This window comes from Malus domestica, chromosome 15 (assembly GCF_042453785.1).
Source record: "Malus domestica chromosome 15, GDT2T_hap1".
Taxonomy (NCBI): domain Eukaryota; kingdom Viridiplantae; phylum Streptophyta; class Magnoliopsida; order Rosales; family Rosaceae; genus Malus; species Malus domestica.
This window is the reverse complement of record NC_091675.1, coordinates 1,238,644-1,256,415: the sequence shown is the minus strand read 5'-3', so window position 1 is coordinate 1,256,415 and position 17,772 is coordinate 1,238,644. Positions and strand designations below refer to the sequence as shown.

At 38.3% G+C, this 17,772-nt stretch overlaps 4 protein-coding genes across 7 annotated transcripts; 3 read left to right on the top strand and 1 right to left on the bottom strand.

Moving 5' to 3' along the window:
• Positions 1-1,065: 1,065 nt before the first annotated feature.
• LOC103450437 (thioredoxin H1-like) lies at positions 1,066-2,594 on the bottom strand. The gene is made up of 2 exons (XM_008389782.4): positions 2,249-2,594; positions 1,066-1,551 (listed from the first exon to the last, which is right to left on the bottom strand). The coding sequence occupies exons 1-2, from the start codon at positions 2,330-2,332 to the stop codon at positions 1,258-1,260; spliced, it is 378 nt and encodes a 125-aa protein (XP_008388004.1). The 5' UTR covers positions 2,333-2,594; the 3' UTR covers positions 1,066-1,257.
• Positions 2,595-3,811: 1,217 nt separating this feature from the next.
• On the top strand, positions 3,812-5,023 carry LOC103450438 (uncharacterized). Its single transcript, XM_008389783.4, has one exon. It carries the CDS (start codon positions 3,995-3,997, stop codon positions 4,838-4,840), a length of 846 nt encoding a protein of 281 aa, XP_008388005.1. The 5' UTR covers positions 3,812-3,994; the 3' UTR covers positions 4,841-5,023.
• Positions 5,024-6,968: 1,945 nt separating this feature from the next.
• On the top strand, positions 6,969-9,879 carry LOC103450439 (uncharacterized). 4 transcript variants are annotated; one of them, XM_008389785.4, is made up of 7 exons: positions 6,969-7,434; positions 7,707-7,848; positions 8,389-8,536; positions 8,609-8,684; positions 8,787-8,898; positions 9,059-9,150; positions 9,468-9,879. In XM_008389785.4, the coding sequence occupies exons 1-7, from the start codon at positions 7,402-7,404 to the stop codon at positions 9,510-9,512; spliced, it is 648 nt and encodes a 215-aa protein (XP_008388007.1). In that variant the 5' UTR covers positions 6,969-7,401; the 3' UTR covers positions 9,513-9,879. The 4 variants fall into 4 exon arrangements, with proteins under 4 accessions (XP_008388007.1, XP_008388006.1, XP_070669493.1 ...); XM_008389784.4 differs by having other exon boundaries at positions 7,063-7,434; positions 7,704-7,848; XM_070813392.1 differs by having other exon boundaries at positions 7,172-7,434; positions 8,769-8,898.
• Positions 9,880-10,500: 621 nt separating this feature from the next.
• LOC103450440 (probable GTP-binding protein OBGC2) lies at positions 10,501-14,461 on the top strand. Its single transcript, XM_008389786.4, has 10 exons — positions 10,501-10,730; positions 10,846-11,330; positions 11,470-11,561; positions 11,699-11,782; positions 11,916-11,993; positions 12,937-13,137; positions 13,213-13,320; positions 13,446-13,520; positions 13,674-13,894; positions 14,220-14,461. The coding sequence occupies exons 1-10, from the start codon at positions 10,645-10,647 to the stop codon at positions 14,296-14,298; spliced, it is 1,509 nt and encodes a 502-aa protein (XP_008388008.1). The 5' UTR covers positions 10,501-10,644; the 3' UTR covers positions 14,299-14,461.
• Positions 14,462-17,772: the final 3,311 nt, after the last annotated feature.

Here is a 17,772-nt window from a genome sequence, read left to right as displayed (position 1 = left end):
CACTATGTTAAGAACCAAAATCCACATGTGTTGATGGCCAAACAAATAACCTTAGACAAGGTGCCTTTTTTTTTCTCTCCAAAACAAGGAATGGACACAATGACGTTGTCCACCCATTTTTTTTCTTTTATTTAATCAAAAAGTATTTGCATGTTGGTCACAGCCACTATCCAACACTAAAATTCTAGCCACTAATCCAATACGGCGAACAAGAAAGTAAAAAAAAATGATCACAAATTACAATCATTCAATAATACATCACAAAACAGCAGAATACTAAAATTAAACTTTATTCGACAAAAAATGCAAAAGGGAAAAATGAAGTGCGCGAGAAAAAAAAAATACCAGTTTCTTGTCGACGTGGCTCTTCTCGAGGTGCTCGGTCCAGGCGGCGACAGAGTGGCAGGCGATCACTTTTTCCTCCGCCATTTTCTTCTTCTTCGCTTTCTTTCAACAAATCAAGTTGTTCAGAGCTCGATTTTTCTCTTGCGATGATTTGGGAAAGGGATCGGGCCTCCGCGTATATACATATATATAGCCGGATGCCAATCTTAACTAAAAGGGCTTAACATTTGATTTAATTGCAGTAATGCCATTATGTGTGAATAACGTTTGTGATGGTAACGGTATACGCGCGCGCATACCATCCGCAGTGACGTAATGTATTTTGTCATGTAGTGAGGGCAGGTCCGGTCAAATGAACCTGGACAGAGGCCCAAATGGGATATATTCCTCTCGGTTGTAGATGGGGCTCACCGCCATAAATTGATTAAAGCCCAACATATATTTTCTTCAGAGTAGTTTTACACTATCTGTATTAGAGTCCACCTAATAGAAATGATATGAATAAATGGTAAGACATAAGTAATCTTGAGAATTAGAGGTCTTAGACGAGCCTTCGAAATGAGGCCCTAGGGTTCTCTGACATTGACTCCTTGTACATTGATATTTTTTTATAAAGAATTCGCTATTTTTACTTCAAATATCATTAAAAACTAATATGAAGAGAATTCAGATATACAAATATTACTTAATATTTCACGTCTCGCTAGAACTCAATTGCAATTGGCATGAAATATATCATAATATCTTATCATTGAAATTCTTATTCATAGATAGTAGATTCAAGGCATCATCATATAGGTACATGTAATCATATATACATAAAACATTCATGTCTTCAGGAACCCATAAAAGTTATAAACAAGTAGTAAAGCATAGTAGGAGGTTCACATTCCCGAAAGTGAGTGCGAAAAGCTAAGCAGAAGCAGTTGCGACATCAGCTGGAACATCAGCTGGAGCGGCATGCTTCACAACTTTGAGCTGTAACTCTTCTTTCTTAGCACCCACAACCTTGTCAACTACCTTGCCTTCCTTGAGGAACAAGAAGGTCGGCATTGCCTCCACGCCCCACTCCTCACTAACAGTCTTCAACTCATCCACGTCCACCTTTAGGAATGTCACTTCCGGGTTCTTCCTAGCCAACTCCGCGAAGATGGGTGCAATGAACCGGCAAGGTCCACACCATGTAGCCGTGAAGTCGACCACAATCTATTGAAATATAGCCCAAATTAGTGATCTTAATTCGCTACACATTGTATACAGAAAACATGAAATCAACCTCATACGCGGTCGCTTAAAGCAATCAATCATGAAAAGATAACATTTTCATTCTCTAAAGAGGAATCACTGAGAAAATAATTGCATAAATTCGAACCCAGCATGGCTAAAACTTGGCGACAAGACGAGAAGTTTTTATCATATATTTTCCTGCAAACAGGTCAATCCGGGACCCAAAATCGACCGAACCAACCACCAGCTTTTACAGTAGGCACCAAATTTACATATCAAATTGGTTAAGCAATGTACAAGCCATACGAAATTCAGACTAAATTCGAACTGTAATCTGCCAGACTGCCATACACCCAAGTCTCGTTCTTTAATTCGAAAAGAGAAAACAGGAGCACCGGTCCATGAACTTTAGTCGAATTGGAGCTATACCGGACCAGTACCATCCACTCGGCCAGGGACCAAATCTCCAATTAGACAAAAGTTCAGGGACAAAAGCTAGCATTTTCTTCAAAAAAATTGCCCTAAAATTCTACCCAAAAATTCAATAAGGCCAACAAGAAAATACGCAAAAAATCTGATCGCAAAATACAGCACTAAAATTAAAATTTTAATTTAACTTATTCAACAAAGAATGCAAATTGAAAAAAAAAAGAAGTGTGTGAGAATAAAAATATACCAGTTTCTTGTCGACGTTGCTCTTCTCGAGGTGCTCGGTCCAGGCGGCGACGGAGTGGCAGGCGATCACTTTTTCTTCCGCCATTTTCTTCTTCTTCGTCTTTCAATAAATCTAGGTTTTTCAGAGCACGATTTTCTTTGCGATATTTGGGAATATGCTATGGGGGCTCCGCGTATATATAGGGGCTGCAGATCTTAAACAAAGGGGTTAATTTTTCGATTTAATTGCGGAAATGCCATAATGTGAACAGCGTTTGTGGTGGTCTCCGTACGCCCGCACACACTCATACGCAGTGACGTAATGTATTATGTCGTCCAAATGAACCTGGACACAGGTCCAAATAGGAATATAATCCACGCGGTTGTAGATGGCTCTCGCCGCCTTAAATTGATCAAGGGCCACCGCATTTTTATTCACTACGTAACAAGTGAGAAAATAATGAATAATGTTAGAAAAATTAAATTTTTAACATGATGTGTCATCAATATAAAATGAACACGTTAATCAATGTTTAAGTAATAATTCAATTATTAACTTTCATGTCATTTAGTAGACAGAATTAGCACGTTTTATTTCCTGCCTATCCATCAACATGATCGGCCTGGGCCCATTGCCTAAACGGCAAAAACGACGTATTTCGTGGAAGGTGGAAGGAAGGAAGATCACCAGTTTGAAATGTAAATGTGAAGTTAATAAATTAGGAAAATATTTTTTTTTAGGAAACGATAAAATAATCACTAACATTAAATTTATCTAAATTAAAAGGAGAAGAGATTCGAATACAGAACCTCGAGTGAATGAACGAATGCTCGAATGCTCTTAACTACCTGAGCTACAAACCGAAAAAAGATTGAGAAATGCCTTGATCTACCATTATTGTAGTTTAAACTTCAACATAAGTAAATAGAATTAAACATTAGGGGCATTTTGTTTATTTTGAATATTAATAGTGTTTCTACCCTTCATTTTAGTTTTTTTTGTATTTTTTTTATCCGGTGAGAGAAGAAATTAGTAGAGAATTAAGAAACAACAACAAAAGAAGATTGGATAATGAGAGTTGGGAAAATCATTATCCTAACAATATCCACACTATTGGGTGAAAATGAAGACAAATAAAAATGGTGTTTGAAGATTTTTGTGTGTTGAATGAAAATGATAGACCAACCAAACCATAGAAATCACCAGCCCAACTTCCACGTGGGAAAATCTAAAACCACATCCAAACACTCCCCATATTTCCAAATCCTTTGCCATCTACCAAATAATAAGAACAAATTACATTACATGAGTTTATTATCAACAAGATGTTTTAGTTTAATAATATTATTATGTGACAGAAAAGAATATAAGACTCATTTTAAAATATTTTTAAAATGATTCTAGATGCTTTTGGTAAATATGTTTTTTACTTTAATTTTTTTTTGTTAAATACAAGTGATCTTGAAAAAATATTTAAAGTGTTTTTTAAAAAATACAGAGAAATTTTGAAATTCAATAATTTTTTATAAAATAATTTTTAATTATTTTAAAATGGGTATTTGCTAAGTTGATTGACACTTTTGCCTTTTCTCTCTCCATATTATCCACATCTCCCTCGCCTCCTCAAAACCACCAGATTTTTCCACATTTTCTGAAAATTTAGAGGGAGAGAAACAGAAAAACAGAAAGAACTGGTCACTCTCTCCCCTCCACAAACATGGCATTCTAACTCGCTTTCCCTCTCCTCCTCATCCCAACGCCGCTCCAATGGCTCTCCCTCAGCTCATCCCCTCCTCTTCCTCCTCCTCCCTCCCCCATAAACCCACCTTCAACCCTAATCCCCTCCCCTCCCCCTTAAACCCTAACCCTAATATCCTCTCCCCCCGCCTCCACCGCTGCCGCCAACGGCCCGGATCCCTCAAATGCACAGCCTCCTCATTCTCTGAGCGCCACCCCACCAATCAGCCCAAATCAGGCGACGTCGTCGAGCTCCCCATTTTCCCCTTGCCCCTCGTCCTCTTCCCGGGCGCCATCCTCCCCCTCCAGATCTTCGAGTTCCGCTACCGCATGATGATGCACTCCCTCCTCCAGACGGATCTCCGCTTCGGGGTAATATACAGCGACGCCGTCTCCGGTACCGCCGACGTCGGCTGCATCGGCGAGGTCGTCAAGCACGAGCGCCTTGTCGACGACCGGTTCTTCCTCATCTGCAAGGGCCAGGAGCGGTTTCGGATCACCGACCTCGTCCGCACCAAACCCTACCTGGTGGCGGAGGTCAAGTGGCTTGAAGACCGGCCGTCGAGCGACGGCGAGGACGACCTGGAAGCGTTGGCGAACGAGGTCGAGTCGCATATGAAGGATGTGATTCGGTTGTCCAATCGGTTGGGCGGGAAGCCCGATAAGGATGTGCAGGACCTGCGGCGGCACCTATTTCCGACGCTATTTTCGTTTTTTGTTGGGAGCACGTTTGAAGGGGCGCCGAGAGAGCAGCAGGCGTTGCTGGAATTGGAGGACACGGCGGCGCGGTTGAAGAGAGAGAAGGAGACGCTGAGGAACACTCTCAATTACTTGACGGCGGCCTCCGCCGTCAAAGACGTCTTCCCGTCGGCGTGAAAATTGAACGGAAATTGGGATTGAGGTATCGGAATTGCACCAGTATACCACTGTTGCAATCTCTATAAATGAAAGCAATCAACTTGTAAAATTTTCAATTTTGCTCCTTTTTTTTGTAGATCTTTTAGATATATTCTTAATTTGTAAGTTCAATTTGCAAATACGTCGTAACTTTATATGGGATCCATGTGTGTTGATCTCCAAATTCATTTCTCAGCTGACAAATTTGAAATCCTAAAACGAAATGGTTATCAAACGAGTGCCTAATTTGACAATCTCGAACGAGTGCCCAATTTGACAATATCGTATTAGAAGTTCCGTTAACAATCAGAAAAATTAAGCAATGATGGTGATGAGTGTGAGGAAATCATTTTCCTATGTTTGACGGGGAAAGATTCATACGAACCTCGAGGCAGAGCGCCCTTTCTGTATCACAGATGGGATGATCATGGGGGCAGCAGTGGCTGTCGTCCTTGCAACAAACAGCGGAGTTCAACTCACAGCATCTCCAAGCAAACCATATTCCGAGAAACCTCTTGGCACAACAGCACGTTTGCCCTGCTGCGCTGTGCGTAAAGAGGTCACATTTGGTCGGACCCGGGGTCGGAGAAGGTGGGGGAAGAGGAGGGTTTTGCCCTGTCTTTGTCGGATACGAAGCATTAACGATGAAACCAACTGTTATCCCGCCTTTTGCGTACAACAAACTTTGTCGACGATAAGGATGGCCCCTACTCTTATTTACAGATAGAAAAAATCGGTTAAAGATGGAGGGCTCAAGACGAAATGAGTAGAGGGAGACCTCATAAAACTTGAAAAGTGACTTTTAAGAAAAGATATGGAGTACTTGAAGTTAATATAATATTTTGCGCAAAATTGAGCACAATGACGTTTTAAGATTCATACAGTCGACCCACTTAGTGGAGAATAAATTTTTTTTGGTTGTCGAAGAGAAATGCATAATGCTCGTATCCCAGTCGACCAACAATACTCATTTTTTCGCTTTGGTATCGAGTTCGGATCCCACAATAATAATAAAAAAGAAGCTATTACCAACAAAACAAATCACATGTTATTGATGATGGAAATGTTGTTTATACTTTATAGTTTATAGTATTTATATTTTTCGATTACTTGGAGCTAACGGAAAATTGCGTAAAATCGATCATAATAGTGTTTTAGTATTCATATAATCGAATTCTTAGTAGTACAAGACTTTGTCGTTGTTGTGTAGACTCATGTTAGACCATTTAATATGGACAAATGCATATGGTTGTATTTATTAAGAGTACTCAGTTTTACATTTAATTATAGAGTTCTGAACCCACAATAAAAAAAAAAATACTATTACCAACAAAATAAATCACATGTTATTGATGATAAAAATATTGTTTATACTTTTTATAGTTCATTGTATTGATATTTTTTTAACGCTTAAGTAATAAATCAATCATCAACTTCCATATTTTTTTAGTTTTCAAAATTTAATCTACAACCTTAGGGGGTGTAATCAAACTCGGATTTGAGAGGATTTTAAAAGACTTTAAAATCATAGTGTAGTCAATTAGGATTTCAATAAGTTGTGGATTTTGTGGGATTTGAGAGCAACAAGTATATATAACCAAAACAAAAAAGAATCTAACCTCACCCTCTAGGATTTCAAATCCTTTTCCATCTGGGTAGTCCTCAAATCTCTACCAACCACACACAGGTAACCACCATATACTTTGGTGGAATATCTTATTATGACCCTTAGACCTTAACGAGGCATGTATGATCATCAAAGGACATGATCGATTTAGGATTTTGGTTAATACTACTTTCTCGTCATTCTGATTTTTTAATATTTGTGGTACTACAAGCACTACTAAAGTACCACAACATACGTTTATGGCAAAAGAGCAGTTAGTGGTGATGGTTGTTGGTGGTGTAGTGCTCAAAACTCATCAAAGTTATGTTGATCTATCAATTGAGAAAAAGATGGAGCTGTGGTTGTGTGAAAGAGGACCCGAAAAAGAAGGGAATAAAGTGGCTATCGAGTACAGTAGGGCAAGGGGAAAGATTTTTTTTTCTAATAAAAAAAATTATATGAAATTCCACCACAATCCACCAAAATCTACAAACTAAATCCATTCAAATTTTTTTAAATCCATATGAATTTTGTAGGAGTCTTAAATCCTCATAAATTCTATAAAATTAAAATCCTTTAAAATCTTTAAAATCTTAGTTTGACTACATCCTCTTAATCTCTCAAAGACTACTCTTTTCGATTACTTAATTAGAACCATTCTCTCTATTGGTGAGTGAAATTAAACGACGACGTGGCATCAATTATTGGCTGATCGACACAAGTTTTCCCCACATTTTAAAGAAGACAAGTAAAGGCACGGTGAATACTACAGATAGAGATCTGATCACTATCTCCAGTGATTCGAACTGACTCGGATTCGCCAGCTGATACGTACAATCGTTCGTTGTGTCGCACCCACCTCCGTTCCTCAGCCGCACCCACCTCCGTTCCTCAGCCTCATTCCGCACTGTAGGATTTCAGAACGCGGCGAATCATGGACGTCGATCCTCGTCACTTCAATCAAGTTGTAAGTTTCCAGTTCTCTGTTCTTATTTTCTCCAATTAATGCAATTTCCACAACCTTATTTCACTTCAAATTCCTAGAATTGTACAATAATTACCTAATTAGTGCTCAATTTCATTGATTTTAGTCATTGACTCGTTGATTTTGTAATTAGGGCTTGCTGCATTTGCCTAATTGGGGATTTTATTTGATGTTGGACTCGAATTATCTATATTTTTTTTATATTATTTATTTGATTTTTTATGGGGTATTTTAATTTGATGTTTTATTAGCAGGCTATCAATGACAATGATATCCACAATATTGTTCTGTCATACCTTGTGCATAACTGCTATAAAGAAACTGTGGAGTCGTTTGTTGCTTCGACGGGGACGAAGCAGCCTGCCGACTGCGTTGAGGATATGGAGAAAAGAAATAGTAGGTTTGCAATGATGTCGAGTTTACTTTCATATAATGATTGAAATTGAACACATTGTATCGAATGGTTCAGGCTGTTGGGGATTGGTTTTTAGGATTCCAAAAGCATTTACTACCAACTAAAAGCGCTTTTGATTATTGTTGTTAGAAGAACTTAAAAAGTGATTTTGGGGTACAAAAGCGTTTTCTAGAGAAGCTTCTCTAAGAAGCATAGAAGTTTGAACGTGTTTATAATACATAAAAGTACAGCAAAAGTACTATGAGCGGGAGTGATTCTTACAGAAGCAGCTCCAAATGGAGGGACTTTCTAAGGTACTCTGGCTTATCCGGTGCTCCAGGTGTTTTAATCGTAAGATCTTTGTTTGAAAATGCAAAAATAAAGATCTAAAGGTTAAAACACCCAGACCACCCGGGAATCCGGAGAACCAAGATTTTTTTCCAAAGGGACCCTTCATATTGAAAGCTGTTTTATTGCTATTGGGGATAATATTGGAGTGGTTGATCAGTGACGATGCCAAATGTATGTTTTGTTGTCTTCAGGGATTTTTCAATGTAGAGTGGAAGGGGATGCTCTTAAGGCGATTGAACTGACGAAAGAGTTGGCACCTGACTTACTGGAGAAAAACAAAGACTTGCATTTTGACCTTCTGAGCCTGCACTTTGTTGAACTTGTTTGCGCTAAAAAATGGTGAGCAAAATTACAATGACACCTTGTTAGTTGTGCCCGTCGTGCTATTTTAATTCTTTATTTCTTTGGCAGCACAGAAGCTTTGGAATTTGCCCAGAACAAGTTGACCCCCTTTGGGAAGGTGGAAAAAGACGTTACAAAGCTTGAAGTATGCTTCAAACTCTTAAATATTCCTTATATAAGTATATGCTTATGTTTTGTGTATGTTTATTCATGTTGGTATGACACTCAGAGTTTGGTATTGCTTCAGGACTTCATGGCTCTGCTTGCTTATGAAGAACCGGAGAAGTCTCCTATGTTTCATTTGCTTAGCTTTGACTATCGGCAGCAAGTTGCAGACAGTTTGAATCGAGCAGTTCTTGGTTTGTTTCCCAAATTTCTCATTACTTCTGTGTATCATATTTGTTTCGATTCTTTGCAGAGATAACCGTACCGTGCCTATCTCGTATGCTTATTTTCTTTGATTATAAATGTCTTTGAAACAGTCATTAATGTCTTGTTTTATTGTGTTGTATGGCTCAGAGCATTCAAACCTGCCCAATTATTCTGCACTGGAAAGGCTAATACAACAGACCACTGTAGTTAGACAATGCATGAGTGAAGATAATGCCAAGGTAACATGCAGTTAGTTAATTTTTATTTTTGTGTCCGTTCTCGAGGCTGAATTTGGGTAAATTCAATCCCGATTTTCACTATCGGAATTTCATTAGCTTTGCAGAATTTCATGCTTATCCCAATTTTAAAAACTGACTAGATTATTTGGTCTATATCCAAGTGCTATATTCCTGTTGGGATTGCAGAGGTCTAAACATCCGTGTTAAAGCCATATGCACATACTAAGGATGAACAACTAATTAGTTGCTAGGATAAGTGAAATGTGTAGTGCGTTGCAAGATTGCGTTATTCACTCTATTACTACGTGGTTTTGCAGAATGGGAATCCACCATTTTCTCTGTATGATTTTCTTAGAAGCTAAGTGGATGAAACTTTTGGAGCAGCACCGGATGGGGATGATTGGCGGTTGTTGAATTCTCATATACTACAGTTTGCCTAGTTTGCTTCCGACCACGTCGGCACATATGGATTTGGTGTCGTACATTATTTCATGTATAGAAAGGAGTAATCGAAGGGGATGAACGTCGAAAACTCGGATGGGGTATGTGCCAATTGGTTTTCGTTTAGGCATTAATGCAAGGCTTGCATATGTTATGGTGCTTATTTTAAGACTTGCAAACTTGTGTAATCTATCTTTAAGTTTCGATGTCAGATTTTGAGTAGAACACTTGTAAAGTCCAGTTAGCTCTTCCTCGAGTGAAGTAGTTTGATTATGGGGTTCAAATTGATTCGAGGTTTAACCCTAGAGCCACATGAATTAATGTTCTTAGTTCGATTGCTTTCGTTGTCAAATTTGTCACATTTTTCCGTTAGCGATGCCCCATTAACGGACGCAAATAACATTTAGGTCGACAATTTTGACGATTGAGAGTAAATTGACGTGTTGTTTAGTTTTATACAATCATATATCTCATCAATTTAATTGATGAAATATATCATTATTATCGGACTTGTCATTTTAGGAATTCAAATTTAAGACCTTATAAGTGAAGAAAATGTCTCTAGAACGCAATACTAAATGAAAAAAAATGTGTAGAAAACGTCAAAAGGTTTTAATCTCAAATCTCTTATTTATCTCTACTAATTAATAAAACCCTCTTTAAAAAAAAAAAAAAAAAACCTCCCACACTCCGTTCTCTCTCTCCGACTCTTCTTCTCATTTTCTAAAAAAATGTGTTCATACACACAAAATGTGTAGGCAAATGCTAGTTAGTAAAAGAAAAAGTCACTAAATCGTAGTATAGAATAACAAACACGTGTCGAAAATTGGGAAACTCATAACCAATTGAAAGTGGGATGCATCTATTTGGGCTTAAAAGTTAAAAAGTTGCAAAAGATTAGTAGCGCCATTTATTTGGGCTTTGAAGTACAGTAAAGCAGTAATGGACTGGGGTTAGAAACTATCAGTCCCGCCAGCTCTCTTCTTCGTCCGTTGGACCGTTTGTGTCGCTCGCTCCCTCCCTCCCTCACTCGAGTTGCTTCTCCATTCGGATATGGCGTCTCTCATCTCCCCGCCACCGTCAACTTCCTACCTCTTCCGCCACAAATCCTCCTTCTACGGCACCGTTTTCCCCCAAAGGTAACCTCTGAACATTAGGGTTTCCCGACAAATCTGTAAAACCTTCTCCCCCAGTACTAAACGCTTAAATGCAGCAACTAAGCAGACAGTAATTTCGATGGCGTTTTACATGTAGGTGTGAGCAGGACTCGAACAAGTCCAAAAATGTCAGATTCTTCTCAGTAAGCTGCCGAATTAGCACCAGAGCCAAGGAGTTATCTTCTGCTCAAAAACCCAATACTTTAATCAAGGAACCTCACAAGTACTTTGATCAGGTGATCATCACCCTTCGTTCCGGCGACGGAGGCCACGGCGCGGTCCTCGCCATGCCGAACCAGAGACCTCCCAGCAAGCCGCCGCAAGGGAAGCATGAGAAGGAGAAGCTGAGGAGGAAGAGCTTGCTGAAAAGGGATTTTGGTGGGGCCCTTGTTCTTCCTGTGGGTGGCCATGGAGGTGATGTTGTGATTTATGCTGATGAGGGTAAAGATTCGTTGTTGGAATTTCACACGAAAAACCGGTTCAATGCAAAACGCGGTGGAAATGTGGCTGCAATGGGGGTCTTGACATCCCAGTTGCACGATGGACTTTCTGCTCCGGCCCTGCGTATTCCTGTGCCGCCAGGTTTGTAGATTGTTTTGGTGTTCTTTTGTTATGATTTGTTGCAGTGGATGTGATGAATTGGGAGTTTGTCCCTCAGTGGCGTAACCGCTGATTATAATGTGGTAGGATGCTTATTATAATTTATGTATTTGTGCTATAGGTACGGTAGTGAAGCGTAAGCGAGGAACCTTGTTGGCTGATCTAGCACGGCCAGGGGACGAAATTCTTGTAGCGAGGGGTGGACAAGGAGGGGTGAGACAACCTGCTTCTTACGGATTGAGTGATAGCCCCAAATTTCGTATCATCTAACTTGTCAAGGCTGTTATGCAGCAGATTATGTCAATGCTAGTCTGCAGTTCACATTTTAATTTTTTCCGCTTTTGTGGCAGATTAGCTTGGTAGAAACACCGGAGCGTAGCAAGAAAAAGGTTATGGCTTTGACAACAAATGTGATGAGAGATGATAGTGATAAGGTAAAATTGTGCTAATACTGTAGTGTATACCTTTCTATGGAGTAGAAAAATACAAAATTTCCAATAACGAAAATAATCGAGTCATATGTGTTTCGTTTAAAACAGCTTGTAAGTAATTTTTGAATTGTTTCAGATTTTAGCTGTTGGTCAACCAGGAGAGGAGGTTAGTTTGGAGTTGATCTTACGAGTTGTTGCTGACGTTGGTTTGGTTGTAAGTATTGCTTTCCCATGCTCTATATTTTTTAAAGTATCTCTCTTTTCTGGTCGAAGTTCTGCTCATAGGAGTTCATTTATCATATTCAATTATCATATCGCCGTGGTGTTAATGGAACTGGTGGTACCTGATATTCTTGTTACCTTGCTTGCCAAAAAAGAAATACTATCTCACCATGTTGAGCACAAAATCTGTCAGACCAGATTGTACTTTATCGGATTTCGTTTCCAGTTTTGATTTGCTGTATTGTAAAAAATTTGACACAGTTGAGCTGATGGGTTGGTTGTAAGTATTGATTTCCCATGCTCTATATTTTTTTAAGTATCTTTCTCTATTGGGTTGCTTTTCTGGTTGAACTTCTGCTCTTAGAAGTTCAATTATCATATCACCATGGTGTTAATGGAACTGGTGGTACCTGATATTCTTGGTACCTAGCCTTCCGAAAATGAAACACCACCTCACCATGTTAAGCACAAAATCTGTCAGACCAGATTGTACTTTATTGGATTTGGTTTCCAGTTTTGATTTGCTGTATTGTAAAAAATTTGACACGGTTGAGCTGATGCCTAACTATTGGTATTATGGTAATGATTCTTCAGCAGTTCCTTACACTAGTTAGCAAATTTTGGAGAGAAGGGAAATCTAAATAGAGACTTTTGCAAGTTACATCTCAAAACTTTTTGGTTATATGCACAAGAAAACGAGTAATAAATATTTTGATTAAATTAATTTTGAATAGAATCAAAGAGAAAACCTTGCTGACTCCTTCACTAGATGTTGTTATTGGCTAAATGTAACAAATATCCCTTCTTAGGTTTTAATTTTTTCTTGATTATATTTTGGTGTTACATGGTTCAACGAGAAAGAAATGGGGTAAGACTACTTATATAAGGTGCTAGTATGGTCTTTAGACTCCTAATGTTTCCTGCTTTTGTTGCAGGGCCTTCCAAATGCTGGAAAATCAACCCTTTTGGCCGCCACTACACTTGCAAGACCTGATATTGCTGATTATCCTTTCACAACCTTAATGCCAAACCTTGGACGCCTTGATGGCGACCCAAGTTTAGGGCCAGGGATGTATTCTTCTGAAGCAACTTTGGCAGATTTGCCTGGTCTTATTGAAGGTGCTCATCTTGGGAAGGTAATGCTTGATATCATGTTTCTTCACTTATTCTAAAGCTCCAACTCTCATAATTCAAACTCTGTCCTCCCTTAGGGTCTTGGTCGCAATTTCTTGAGGCATCTGAGGCGGACTCGGCTATTGGTCCATGTTGTTGATGCAGCAGCTGAGGATCCTGTGAATGACTACAGAACTGTCAAGGAAGTATGTGCCCCCTTATCCATGTGCTGTATTTGATTCACAAGTTAGTGTGCATAACAGATACCTCACCGTCGTTCTAGCTGAATGTTGTTTGACCTGATGCTAACTACCAGTTTTATAATTTTCAGGAATTGCGAATGTATAATCCTGATTACCTTGAACGACCATATATAGTGGTGTTGAATAAAATTGACCTTCCCCAGGTTTGTGTCTCTTTTTATTTTTGCTGCCGTGAAAATGCTTCCCGATTCTGATCACTATCCTTTGTTTGCCACTAATACCTTGGTTCTGTGAGATACTGTCATATCCTCCTAAATTGCATTTTTTATTAATGTTAAGATGTATATTCATTTCAGGCAAAGGACAGGCTTCCATCTTTGACGGAAGAAATAATGAGGCTTGGTTGTGATACAGCATCCTCTGAGCCAGAAATGAGCACTGCAGGTGCAGTTAAACAGCCGGTCCCTGAAGGTGAGAATGCTGATGTAAGTTCATCAAAAGCTCCGACCAAAGACAGAAAGGATAAAGATATAGAGGACTATCCACGACCCCTTGCTATTGTAGGAGTCAGTGTATTGTAAGTTTATCACTATTACTTTTCATTCTTTCTAATATCCTGAATTCTATGCATAAACTTCATTGCTGTTTCTCTAGTGTTAACTTTTTCTCCACTGGTTTTGTCGATCTGGTAGAGTTCTTTCTTTTTTTGTTGGGAGGGTTGAGCCATGAAGTATCAAGTTATTGCTTGACAGATTATTTCGCATAAATCTATAAAGCTTGTTATAGTTAATTGGAGCTACCCCTGCCTAGTTCCATGTAGTAACAACAGTCCCTGCTCAGTTTATGCAGTAACAGCGGCAGCGTAAACAAAAGTTTCACTATCTTGCCATTGGTTTTTGCAGGAAAGGCATCAGAGTAAACGAAATGTTGAAGGCGATAAGGGCAGGTCTGCGAAAGTGCCGAGGCATAAACGAAGCATAGGAATTGAGTGTGAGAGAGTCTCTTGTTAATGAGAGACACTGGATAAGAAGAGACTCTGGATCGTTTTTGGGTGCTGTAACTTGTATATATATGCGGAAGATGTATAAGTTAATTTATGTAACACACTACAAGGAAGGCATGAATGCAATCTCTTTTCATTCCCTTTCTCCTTTGTCTATCTACTTAAATTTACGAACTAATTAAGTTCTTCAGATCATTCGAAGGATTGAGAGGTATTAATATTTTTGCTGTGACAGATCATTTGGTATAAATCTGCAAAGCTTATTATAGTCGGTCAGAGCTACTCATGCTTAGTTCCGTGTATTAACAACAGCAGCAGCCTAAACAAAATGCCTAAGGCGGTAAAGAGCCGGTCTGTGCAAGTGTCGAGGTTGAAACAAAGCATTGTAATCGAGCGGTGAGAATGAGACCATGAGTTTCAAGGGGATCTATACCGAAGATGCATTGATTAGTTCGTGTAATACACATCAAATTTTTTTTTTTTTTTGGCTTTGCGTTTATGCCCAAATCCCTAAACGAGATAATGTTCTTCTATTTGTTTCAAGTAGTGAGAGAGGACGGAAGTTAGATTAGAAAAAACTATATTTGGGTTCAGTTCCTTTCAATACGACAAATGAAGAGTCATGATTGAGATCTCAGAGAGTGACGAATTGATATCATTTTGTCTGTATCTATATACGAGTCATGACATGTGAGTTTTAAGAGTTGTTAAAAAACTGATGCTTAGTGTTGTTTCTTTTTGTAATATGAGCCATGACATATGGGTTATGACAATATTTAGAAAGCTAATGTAACTAGATGTACGTTTGTTTAAAGTCATGTGATATTATGAGATTCATTCTTTTATTAATTTTTAGTATTTTCTTTAAATTCCTTCAACTTCTATGATTTTAAAAATGTTTAGATAAGTACAAGAAAGAGTCTGTGTAGTCGTAAAACTGCAAGTTTGCAATAATAATGTAGTCATGAGACTATAATAATACTGACGAAAGTTATCATAATAATACTGACGAAAGTTATTTTAAGTTTTTGGATGTAATTCAAGTTTTTATGGAGGCCAGTTACTTATTTTAGTAGGTTAAGCCTTTGAAAAAGTGATGAAATTTCTTTTAATTGTGATCACGCGAAAAAAAAATTCTAGCTTAAACTATGATTTGGTCGATCGAATGGAGTACTAAGTTGTTATTTTATTTTATTTTATTTTATTTTTTTATGAGGATTGAGCCATAAAGTATTAAGTTTTTGCTTCTACTTGTTTTTCTTCTTTCACTGGTTGTGTATCGATTCCCATATTCTCCATGTTAAGAATTTCATCCCTTTCTTTGGATGCTCTTAGTTTCATGCCTGTGTTTTGGCGTCCGCCTCCTGTTGGGTGGATTAAGATTAACACAGACGGGTCTTGTAAAGGGAATGGTCATGTGGGTAGTGGTGGTGTTTTTCGTGACTCCAGTGGTCTTTTTTTAGGAGCGTTTGCCTCCTCGTCTTCTTATCCAAGTGCAGTTGTTGCGGAGATTGTGGCTGTCATCGAGGCAATTCAGATTGCATGGGATAAAAAATGGCATAACATTTGGTTAGAGACAGATTCTATGCATGTCATCAGCCTACTATCAGCTCACTCCATGGATGTTCCATGGTTTCTTAAAGTTTCTTGGGCAAATTGTTTATGGCATATTGCTCGCTTGCATTTGCGTTTTTCGCATATTTTCAGGGAAGGGAATTGTTTGGCGGATGCTTTTGCTAATTTTGGTGCAATGAATAGTAGCTTTACGTGGTGGGACTTGGTACCCGATTTTGCTGATGCGTCTTATAGAAGAGATTGTGTCGGGCTTCCATTCTTCCGTTCGAGCTCATGAGGAGCAAAATGTTGCTATGGAAGAGGATTTCGGGAAAGAAATATAATCAACTGAATTATGGAAATTCAATTTTAGGTGACTGAAGCTAAGCATCCTTAAACTAGTCCATATCATTTTCAATAATTGTTTTTAGCGGGTTTTGGCCTAGTCCCCCCGTTTGTTCTACTTTTCCTTTTTTCTTCTTATTATTAATAAATTCTTGTAGAGGGGGGACGGGCGGGGGGTTTCCGGGTGCAACGGTCCTTTCTCCTTTGGGAGAGGGTTGGTGCCTCGCACGCGACTGTTGACGAAGAGCTAATCTCGCCTAATCCGTCTCTACAAAAAATTCAAAAAAAAAAAAAAATGGCAGCAGGCTAAACAAAAGTTTCACTATGTTCCCATCGGTTTTTGCAGGAAAAGGCATCAGAGTAAACGTTTGCATTGAGCATAAAAAGCTGAGTGTGTATATATGCGGAAGATATATTAACACGCTATAATGAAGGCACGAATGCAATCTTTTTTTCCTTTTATACTTCAATCCAGTGTTCTGTATATTAGTCCAAGTAGTGAAAGTGACGAAATTTGAAATAGATAAAGAGTTAGATTAGGGTTCGATTTCTTTCAGTAATACCAAATGAAGAGTAATGGTTGAGATCTGAGAGGGTGATAAATACATACATTTTATATGTATTTGTGTGCTAGAACATGTGATGTTTGAAGGTTTATATGTATGTTATATGTGAGCCGTGACAAGTGTCTTATGAGAATCATTAAAAAAAGATGTTAGTGTATGGTTCGTAAGAAGAATTCTACAATTCGTACCGTGTATTATTTGGTTTTTTTGTTTATCCTATAATTGATTTTTTTTTTTACTTCGATTTCAATTTTTGTGATTTTAAGGTATTTAAAATGATTAGATAAGTAGAAAGTATGTGTATATGCAGAGGTTTACTGCATGAACATGTGTGTATGAAATGATTCGAGATAGTTATCAATTACGTGTATTTTAACTGTTATGATTTTAAAGGTTTGTTAAAGATATATATGTCAGTGTACGTTCAGTACGTAAAATCCTGACATAGTTTATTCTTTGTTTTTTTTCTATTAATTTTTGTAATCTGATTTAAGTTTTTTAATTAGTGATTTCAATGTACTTTACGTTGAAATACTATGACAAATAAAATTTATCATTTATTTATTTTTCTAATTTTACAATTTCAAGGTTTTGAAAATATTGGATAACCGCAGGTGAATACGTGTGTATGTCATGTTGTCATGATTGACTGCAGGACAACAACAATAACAACAACAGTGTGAACATGAAACTGAGGAAATGAGAATCAGTCCCTATGAATCAGGTTCAATATGCTGGTACGATCCATTGCACTCTCTGGGCTTCCTATCCTTTTCGGAAAACTCGCAGCAGGGGACCCACAGATCATAAACTCATATGATTCATCCATTGAATCTGTTCTGCTGTCATGGGGATTTAGCAAAACGCAGCACGTATCAAGCGGTTTGCATGCTATGCGAATTGTCAAGCCCTGGTTTGGGAACTAACGTAGCTTCTTAAATCCAACAGTTCATTCGTTCGTAAATCACCGTTCATCCAAATCTCTCA

What these genes read in the sequence shown, in the direction of transcription:
- LOC103450437 (XM_008389782.4), bottom strand. Translation starts at nt 2,332, where the DNA reads ATGGCGGAAGAAAAAGTGATCGCCTGCCACTCCGTCGCCGCCTGGACC. An exon ending in GCAACGTCGACAAGAAACTG is followed by an intron (nt 1,552 to 2,248) that starts GTATATTTTTAT and finishes ATATTTCAATAG; the next exon opens with ATTGTGGTCGACTTCACGGC.
- LOC103450438 (XM_008389783.4), top strand. Translation starts at nt 3,995, where the DNA reads ATGGCTCTCCCTCAGCTCATCCCCTCCTCTTCCTCCTCCTCCCTCCCC.
- LOC103450439 (XM_070813391.1), top strand. Translation starts at nt 7,402, where the DNA reads ATGGACGTCGATCCTCGTCACTTCAATCAAGTT. An exon ending in AAGACGTTACAAAGCTTGAA is followed by an intron (nt 8,685 to 8,768) that starts GTATGCTTCAAA and finishes TATGACACTCAG; the next exon opens with AGTTTGGTATTGCTTCAGGA. An exon ending in TGAGTGAAGATAATGCCAAG is followed by an intron (nt 9,151 to 9,467) that starts GTAACATGCAGT and finishes GTGGTTTTGCAG; the next exon opens with AATGGGAATCCACCATTTTC.
- LOC103450440 (XM_008389786.4), top strand. Translation starts at nt 10,645, where the DNA reads ATGGCGTCTCTCATCTCCCCGCCACCGTCAACTTCCTACCTCTTCCGC. An exon ending in TGAGAGATGATAGTGATAAG is followed by an intron (nt 11,783 to 11,915) that starts GTAAAATTGTGC and finishes GAATTGTTTCAG; the next exon opens with ATTTTAGCTGTTGGTCAACC. An exon ending in TTGCTGACGTTGGTTTGGTT is followed by an intron (nt 11,994 to 12,936) that starts GTAAGTATTGCT and finishes CTTTTGTTGCAG; the next exon opens with GGCCTTCCAAATGCTGGAAA.